This window comes from Engraulis encrasicolus, chromosome 6 (genome assembly GCF_034702125.1).
Source record: "Engraulis encrasicolus isolate BLACKSEA-1 chromosome 6, IST_EnEncr_1.0, whole genome shotgun sequence".
NCBI lineage: Eukaryota > Metazoa > Chordata > Actinopteri > Clupeiformes > Engraulidae > Engraulis > Engraulis encrasicolus.
The window spans coordinates 7177991-7187990 of record NC_085862.1 but is presented as its reverse complement, the minus strand read 5'-3'; the positions used below and the strand labels follow the sequence as shown (position 1 = coordinate 7187990).

General features: G+C 45.0%; 1 protein-coding gene across 1 annotated transcript in view; it reads right to left on the bottom strand.

The window, feature by feature from the left end:
- tgfbr3 (transforming growth factor, beta receptor III) overlaps window positions 1-10000 on the bottom strand; it is a 306528-nt gene that overhangs the window by 39855 nt on the left and 256673 nt on the right. Inside the window, exons 14-15 of the mRNA XM_063200533.1 lie at window positions 9349-9564; window positions 1879-2047 (exon numbers count right to left, since the gene is read on the bottom strand). Coding sequence (XP_063056603.1) covers window positions 1879-2047; window positions 9349-9564 — 385 coding nt within the window. The remainder of the gene's footprint in view (window positions 1-1878; window positions 2048-9348; window positions 9565-10000) is intronic.

Genomic DNA, 10000 nt, shown 5'->3' with positions numbered 1-10000 from the left:
GTGTGCATGCGTGGGTGTATGTGTGTGCATGTGTGTGTGTGTGTGTGTGTGTGTGTGTGTGTGTGTGTGTGTGTGTGTGTGTGTGTGTGTGTGTGTGTGTGTGTGTGTGTGTGTGTGTGTGTGTGTGTGTGTGTGTGTGTGTGTGTGTGTGTGTGTGTGTGTGTGTGTGTGTCTGTGTGTGTGTGTGTGTGTGCGTGTGTGTGCGTGCGTGTGTGTTTGTGTGTGTGAGAGAGAGAGAGAGAGTGTGCGTGTGCGTGTGCGTGTGCGTGTGCGTGTGCGTGTGCGTGTGCGTGTGCGTGTGCGTGCGCGTGCGCGCGTGTGTTTGTGTGTGTTAAAATATAACATGCCTTTCCCGGAAAAGTGACTCTCTGCCTTCGGTTTTCATTACTCCACACCACTAAGACTCAAAGATCAGTGGGGACCTAAAGTACATGATGGTCATGGTGTGACAGTGCGACTCACGCAGTGTGAAAAACTTCCTTGCCTTTTCCCTCAGGATCAATGCAGTATAAAGCACCTCTACTCTCTTCTACTTCTAGTCCTGTGCCATCCAGTAGGTCCTAGCCTTCAGTGCTAGGTTACAGGTAGGGTCTGTTACTAGCTTCGCATTCAGTTGAGAAGAAAAGTTATGCACATCCCTGGCACAATGACGCTGTGCACCAACGCACTGTGAGAAACAAATTGTTTGTTTGAGTGGAATTGTTTGATTCCCACCCCATCCTGTTCTGCCTGGTGTGGCTTTGACAGGAATGTAAACATGCGGGATGGCTGCCAGAGTGACATTGTGAGCCAACAATGCAGTGCAAGGATCTAATAATCCATTAGAGTCCCATTCAGAGGTGTCAAAAGTAAATTCATGGTGTAAGTACAACACTAGCACATGATACTAAATGGCTGTTACACCATTTACTCTGCTGTACCTATTGAAGTACAAAGATTGTGTTGTTACTGAAAAATTCCAAAAACCTACAACTAACAAGAAACCACTACAAGCTTGATCCAACCAGCGCAGAGTCAGTTGATCGTAAGACAAGTACACAGGTCTACTGGTTACTCAGATAAGTTAACTGTGTTGGAAGGAAACTATATTTCTTTTTTTCCCATTCTTTCCTGTGCCACATCTCCTTACTGTAAAAGTCGGGGTCGGTTTCAGTAGTGGCAGAACTATGTTTCGATAATAATGATTAAATAAATAATAATAATAATCCTGTCCGGTGTCACGTGTCCTCACCTGGGAGGTCTGGATCAGTTTTGGTGGTGGCAGAACTATGTTTTTTGACCAAGATAATAATAATAACTATTAAATAAATAATAACAATAATCCTGTCCGGTGTCACGTGTCCTTACCTGGGAGGTCTGGATCAGTTTTGGTGGTGGCAGAACTATGTTTTTTGACCAAGATAATAATAATAACTATTAAATAAATAATAACAATAATCCTGTCCGGTGTCACGTGTCCTTACTAGGGATGGGATATCGGTATCAGTGTATCGGTATCGGGTTCAAATATCAACATAATTCAGAGATCGGATCGGATCGGATCGGATCGGGATTTTTCCAAAGTATCGGAACTTTCCTGATCTGACATTGAGCCAGGGGTAATGTTAATTTGAAATCATAACACTTGCATATTAGTTTTCAGGATGGGATTGTTACTTTTTTAGTTGTTAATTTTTACTTATTAATTGCTTTCCAGTTCTTCTGACTTCCTTTTCTGACCAAATAGTCTTCTTGGGCCTACCTCAAGTTGAAACGCATGCATATATGTGGTTTTGGTATAGGAACGGAGTAGTATCGGTATCGGCAGATATCCAAATTTAGATATCGGGATCGGATCGGAAGTGAAAAAAATCGTATCGGTGCATCCCTCCTCCTGACCTGGGATGTCGGGGTCGGTTTCGGGGGTGGCGTCGCTGAAGATGTCCCCGTCCCGGTCCGCGTCGGCGGAGATGACCACGAGGCGCTGGCTGGCCTTCTTGGTGTACCTCATCAGGCTTAGGATGGTCGTGGCCTCCATCTCCTCGCACGCCTCCGCCGGCTGGATGCACTGTGGAGAGTATACAATACATTTTATCAATATACTGTATCTCATAGGCTCAGTTCACTGTGGAGAGCACCAATACATTATCAATATACTGTATCTTTACTCAGTTCACTGTGGAGAGCATCAATACATTAGCAATATACTGTATACAGCCACGGAAAAAAAAGAGACCACTTCGAAATTTTGAGTTTTTCTGATTTTTCTATTGATATACAGGTATACTAAATGTGTTTGAATAAATCAAAAGTTGCTGTTTCATTCTATAAATAAACTACCGACGTTTCCTTTAAACTTTGGATTAAAATATTGTCATTTAGGACATTTATTTAAAAACAAAATCAAAATAACACAAAAGATGCAGGCAGAGAGCGTTCAGACATTATTAATACATTACTACATCATCAGCATGACATCATTATTCATTACTCAGACTGACAGCAGGCTTTTGGTCGTCTGCATTACATTACATTGCATTACGTAACTCCACACAGATGAGTCCTTTATCCAAAGCAACAAACAGTTATTTAGGTACAGGGTATCAGTTTCAGTCCCTGGAGAGGAGACATGTGAGGTCAGCTGCCCAGCTCAAGGGCACTTCAGCCATGAATGGAGGAGTAGGGAGAGCCAATGGTGGGATTTATGGTTCATTCGCATGCCATGGGAAAGAGGAGGGTGCTTTCAACTTTAAAAGTGGAAAATATGAGGGTGCTGTGTTGTGTTCACGTCCTTTTGTTGTCATGGTGATGTAAAACACATCAGAGCTGAGGTTCACCTTGACGATGTTGTTAGCGTGCATGTTTGAAACTGCTAAACATGTGTCTAACCTTTTCGTGATTGATGTTTGGTGGACTTGTGGGTTTTACCTAGTACTACAATTTCCCTCGGCCATGTTGAAAAGGTCAAAGGTGGCCCATACCCTACAACAGCATGCACTGTAAAGAGTGTTGATTAATTATTAGTAGTTTATTAATATATTATTAATATAAAATAGTTATTATATTATTATTTTTTATATATATTTTATTACTTTTTTGCCTTTATTTTTGACAGGACAGTGAAGGAGAGACAGGTCGGCAAGTGACCCAGGCCGAAATCGAGCCCAGGTCTCCAGCATGGTAACCCAGTGCCCTACCGTTAGGCCACAGCAGGGACATTATTATATCATTTTAAATAATGTATCATTATTTCTTGAGCAGTGGATCAATGTCATAGTTTGCGAGGAACTGACATGCTTTCATGGTAGGTGCAAAACTGACAGTGACCACTGGAAGCACTTTGGCTTTTGATCAAGGGCTCAATGGGTGGCAACTTATTTGAGCCTACAGGGGGCAGTAGGGAGTAGGGTGCTCCACAAACAAAGACCCAGTAGCCCTTCATAAGTCATTTGTCCAGAACGCGGGCCACCCATCGAACAGATGCACAGTAGCATAACTACAGCAGCGTTGGTAATAACTTGGACACCATACAAGAGACACAACCCACGCATAAAAACAATGTAAGCTATTGTTCAGTATTAATTACTGTACTGTGAATATGCCTCCTCATCAGCAGGCTGTCAGTCCAGTCCATAAATATAATCTAATCTCTCTGTGGCGGGTCTGGAAACACATCACAGAGAGTCATAATGTGCTGTGACCACCAGCCCCGCCGACCCCATCCCGTCATTAATAATGCAATGTCATCCATAACCATATTACAGGCTGCCGGGACAGATTATGACTCCATGGGCCCCTGGGCCAGACAACAAGAAAGGCCCCCCTCCATGGGTGTAACTAGTTTATAAAACAATAAGGGGTTTTAGGACAGATGTGACAGTCTATGTTGTTGGAGGGTTTGGGAGGAAGTCCCACAACAAAATGTGAAGTTGTTAAAAGTGACGTTTTAATCCGACAAGAGAATGGAAATATAGAAGTTTGGGTTTCAGCCCCCCCTTGACTCTTGGGCTCCTGGGCGAGGGCCCGGTAGGTCCCTGCAGTAATCTGTCCCTGTATTAAAGGCTGCAGAGTTAGAGGATGCTATTCCCACAGTAACACTAATGTTCCCAGGGACCAGCAGCACACAGCAGAGCAAAGCAGCCACAGACAGTGTTGCCAGATTGGGTGCTTACCCGCCCAATTGGGCTGCTTGGGATGGCTGTCTGCGGGTAAAAACGCGAAATTGGCCTTTTGCGGGGTTTTTTCCCCCTGCAGTTTTATGCCCATAGAAACCAATGCAATTTGTTGCAATTGGGCAGAATTTAGCGCATTTTGGCGTTTTTTGAGAAGCTTTTGGGGTGGAATTTGATCCCCATATCTGGCAACACTGGCCACAGCTGAAGTGTGGTGTCTGTGTCTTCATCTGGGCTGACAGAAGAGGCTTTTGCTGGTGACCGCGGCACAGCATTACACTGCAGGGGTGGGAAGGGGGGGGGGGGGGGGGTTGGCAACACACTGCTGGATACAGTAATATTAGACTGCTGTAATACACGGCTCTGATCAATTTAGCTAGTGAGAGTACAAACCATATGTAGGATATTTAGTGATAAGTCCGATTCTATTAGCCAGTGCACCATTTATCATGAACTAAAAAAAAGAACCGTAGAGAACCGAAAACCGTGACCTTGACACAGCGATATGAACCGAACCGTGAATTTTGTGAACCGTACCACCCCTAGTATACAGTAATATTAGATCAGGGGATCCCAACCTTTTCCAACTTGGGGCCCACTCAAAATTGTCACAAATGTTCGTGGCCCACCTCTGACCCGATTACGAATAAAACTCACATAAATCAGCAGCAACACACACCAAAATGTGATTATAATGTTTAGAATATTATTTCAAGGCCCACTTGGTATACCTTCAGGGCCCACCAGTGGGCCCCGGCCCATAGGTTGAAAATCACTGGATTACTGGATTACACCGGCTCTGATCTGTTTCACTTCTGAGAGATGCTTTACACTGCTAAGTGGGGAGGGAGGGGTTGGCAGCACTGCACACTACTGTATACAGTAATACACTGCTCTGATCTGTTTCACTTCTGAGAGATGCTTTACACTGCTAAGTGGGGAGGGAGGGGTTGGCAGCACTGCACACTACTGTACTGTACTATTGGGCTGCTGTATTACACTGTGCTCTGATGGATTGGGGGATGAAGTACAGTACTTTGTAAGTAAAGTTGTGGTACTCAATGTCTGTGATTTTTTGTTGCCACAGCAAAACGTGAAAATGCTCTGCTGTGCCCTGACCAAAAGCATGCCCCTAGCACCTTTTTCTCACCCTCTATCTTTCTTATTTGGTCTCTCTCTCTCTCTCTCTCTCTCTCTCTCTCTCTCTCTCTCTCTCTCTCTCTCTCTCTCTCTCTCTCTCTCTCTCTCTCTCTCTCTCTCTATTTCTCTCTCTCCCTCTCTCCCTCAGACACACTCCCACACACTCTCTCACTCTCTCCTCCCGCGCTCCTTCCTCTTCCCACACTCGTCTGCAGCATGAGGGAGTGACCTTCCCTCCCTCCCTGCAGGCCCTTTGATCCCCAGTGGAAGCCGCCTGCGTGTGTAATTTGGCAGTAGAGGGTACTGTACCTATTTAGGGGCCACAGCTCATCTCTCATCCTCCTCCAGAGGAGATCACCACCACAGTGTAAACACCACCAGGCCTACTACACCAAGCCTGACTCAGCACCCAACACACACACTACACAGCGGTTATACAGGGGGTGTAGGGGTAGAGAGAGAGAGAGAGAGAGAGAGAGAGAGAGAGAGAGAGAGAGAGAGAGAGAGAGAGAGAGAGATGGTGTGTGTGTGTGTGTGTGTGTGTGTGTGTGTGTGTGTGTGTGTGTGTGTGTGTGTGTGTGTGTGTGTGTGTGTGTGTGTGTGTGTGTGTGTGTGTGTGTGTCTGTGTGTGTGTGTGTGTGTGTGTGTGTGTGTGTGCGCGCGTGCGTGCTTGCGTGCATGCGCGCATGTGTTTGTAGGTAGTTAAGAAAGTGGAGCTAGAGATAATGAATGAGAGAGTGACAGAAACTTCAGCATGTGAGAGAGCAGAGAACACATAGGCCTACATGGCCCGCTTTACTGTAGCCCCATAATGCAGGCTGTACCACCAGTGGCACGCTGTAATTGTAATCGAAAGGTTAATTACCATAGCACTACACTACTATGACATAACACTGGGCCTTTAGTAATGCACTATACGACTCGGTCAATGCCATTTTGGTAACAGCAAATTTATAACTCTGTGTTTTCACGGGTGAAGGAAAAAAAACAGAAACAGATGAAAAAGAGAATATGAGCAGGAGTGAATGACAGAGAAATAGCACTAGAGCAGTGTTTCTCAAACTTTTTCAGACCGAGGACCACTTTGTCCCCCCCAAAAATGATCGGGGACCACCTGTCAACTGAATTGGCAGTTGATGAATGCTAATTTGACACTGCTAATTTTTATGCAGATCACTTACTTTTTATTCACATTATAGGCCTGTCTTATTGTGTTGAAAACATGAAAATGTTACAAATATAGCCTACTGCTAGCTCATCTTGGAAAAGTAGAAATCTCCTCGCGGACCACCTGAGCTCTGTCGCGGACCACTAGTGGTCCCCGGACCACACTTTGAGAATCACTGCACTAGAGAGACAGTAAGATGGAGATGGAGATGGAGACAACCGTGAAGTGAGGAGATGAAAGAAAACACACACAAGAAAACCTTCAAGGCCTCAAAGACTTTGTTGTTCATAAGCATGAAGCGTTGCTACGGAGACCAGAGGGAGATTTATGCCTCCTGCGCTACGAGGGCTGTGGACAGATGAGGCCGGGCAGATGCTGCACACACACACACGCACACACACATGCACGCACGCACACAACATTTTCCAATGCCTGCCCACCATTGGCCTTCACCCAGACCCCACTCCCAGCCCCATCTTCAAACCATAAATAATAATAATAATAATAATAATAATAATAATAATAATAATAATAATAATAATAATAATTACAACGTATAGCGTCTTTCATGCATTTCATGCAAGATTGCTTCTCAAAAGGAGATGGGGCTAGGGAATTGAAGAGAGGAGAGGGCAGGCGTGGAAGTGTGTGTGTGGGCGGTGTGGTTGTGCAGTTGTACTATGGTGAAACTAAGGGCAATTGTCCACTATTGGCCTTCATCGAACCAACCAAGTCCCAGACACAGACTGGAGACGCTGAGGGTGAAATTGAAGCAACACTGCAGACCCTTTCATTACACAACAAAACAACAAAAATAGAAATCAAAGGATAAACATCTCTCTGAGTGATTCACCCCAACTGTTGCATATGTATTTGATCCGTGTGTGCCCATGGCCTGGCACTCGTCCTGCATTCGCTCTGCACTGATCAGCTCTGCTGTGTAACCCAAAAAGAGAGCTTCACTTGGTCACTTATTCAAGTCTAGTAAATCAAAAAAATGTGGGCCTCCAAACAGCCAGAGTTTGATAAAGGCTTTTAAAATGTAGTACGGAGTGCCTCAAAAGTTGTTTTTTATCTTGTGTTTTTTGTCTAAACTAAACATTATGCATATGTAGAATCAGTCAGTGGCCTCAGCATTATGCATGTGAGTCTGGACAGAGACACTCATGCACAGGGCCAGATTAAGATGGCCTGGGGCCCCAAGGCTACAGGTTGCTGTGGGCCCCGACTGGAAGAAGAATTTCATGACAAATTTACATAGACAGTGTCATAATTATGAGCTAGGAATTAAGGATAACATGTTTACCAGCTGTACCCAACACGATCAATATTGCATCCTGGCACAATTCTGCATTTCTTTTTCAGCTTTGGACAATCAGGGGTCCCTTGGCAGGTGGGGGCCCCAAGGCTGAAGTCATGTCTAGTCTATGTGCATCCTTCTCCGGCCCTGCTCATGCAATGCGAGCATGATCCTGAGTCAGATTTAACACCCCGGCGAGATGCGTTATGCATATGGTGCTGGCAGAGCAGAGCACACACACACAGACACTGATCCGGAGTCAAATTTATAAAACCCTGGGATGCAGGGGCGCTGACAGCTTTTGCTGGCCCAGGACAGAGTAATCTGAAAGGGTCCCCTACCCAATACATAGAATGTAATTGGTACCCAATTCTAGGGGCCCCTATCTCCCTGGGCCAGGGTCAACATACCCCTTGGATCTCCCCCTGTCGGTGGGCCTGCTGGGATGCGTTATGCATGCATGTGTGGTGGTGTTGGCAGTGTGAGTTTGATTTACACAATGGCAGGAGTGTGTAGGAGCCCTGAGCTGTCTGCCTCTCTGTGGCCCTCAGGGGAGAGAAGCAGTCTGGAGGCTATGGTGATTTACTGAAGAGGAATAGACCAGACGCAGAGAAGAGAAGAGAAGAGAAGAGAAGAGAAGAGAAGAGAAGAGAAGAGAAGAGAAGAGAAGAGAAGAGAAGAGAAGAGAAGAGAAGAAAAGGGAAATTGAGTGAGAAGAGAAATTGAGTGAGAAGAGAAGAGAAGAGAAGAGAAGAGAAGAGAAGAGAAGAGAAGAGAAGAGAAGAGAAGAGAAGAGAAGAGAAGAGAAGAGAAGAGAAGAGAAGAGAAGAGAAGAGAAGAGAAGAGAAGAGAAGAGAAGAGAAGAGAAGAGAAGAGAAGAGGAGAGAAGAGGAGAGGAGAGAAGAGGAGAGAAGAGAAGAGAAGAGAAGAGAGGAGAAGAGGGGGAGTCTAAGCGCAGAGGATAGGAGAAAACAACAGATAAAAGAGATCTTAGCAAAGAAGCTTATGAGATGAGATGAGAGGGGCAGAAAAGAGGAGAGGAGAGTAGAGGAGAGTAGAGGAGAGGAGAGGAGAGGAGAGGAGAGGAGAGGAGAGGAGAGGAGAGGAGAGGAGAGGAGATGGGAGGAGTGGAGAGGAGAGGAGAGGTGATGAGAAGAGTGGAGAGGAGAGGAGAGGACAAATCAACAGATAGAGTTCCTAGGAAACAGCAAAGAAACATAGTTTATAAGAGGAGATGAGAGTGGCAGAACAGAGAGGATAGATGAGAGACTGAGAAGAGGAGAGGAGAGGAGAGGAGAGGGGGATAGAGGAGAGGAGAGGAGAGGAGAGGAGAGAGAAGAGAAGAGGAGGGGAGAGAAGAGAAGAGGAGGGGAGAGAAGAGAAGAGGAGGGGAGAGAAGAGAGGAGCGAGAAGGGAGTGACAAGAGTCTGATGCTGATGCTTCTGATGCCTAAATGCTTTGAGTTTCTGCCATGTGATTTGCTGATTAGAAATGTACGTCGATGAGAAGTTGGACAGGTGTGGCAAATAAAGTGAGTGTAATTGGGTGTAAAAGTGTAATTAGGTATGGTGATATAATAAAGTAAATACCTTTGACAGCTCCATGTTGTCGGGGCTGTTTGAGCAGAGGGACATCTCACAGTGCAGGAAGACAAGCGAGGCGTTGAACTGGTGCTGGAAGTGGAAGCTGAAGCGCTGGCGGTCGGCCTGGGCGTGCGGGGCGGGAGCGTCCACACGACCCGGGTAATACGCCACCGTGTCATCAGTAGGACAGATGTTCTCGATCAGCGTGAACTCCGGCTGGACCTTAATCATGATATTAAATATCATATTGTTATAATATTGATAAACAACTCCAGCTGCACCTTGATAATGATATGAAATATCATATTATTATTATATTGATAAATAGATCAGCGTGTGCTCCAGCTGGACCTTAATCATGATAATAAATATCATATTATCATTATTATTATTATATTAATAAATATAACAATAATATAAATAAGATACAAATAATGTAGTAATAATATATACTAAATATACATTATAAATAGTATAATAAAACAATATAAAAATACACACACACACACACACACACACACACACACACACACACACACACACACACACACACACACACACACACACACACACACACACACACACACACACACACACACACACACACACACAAACTCGCCTACTAGGTGTGCATGTATGAGTGTGCATGTATGAGTGG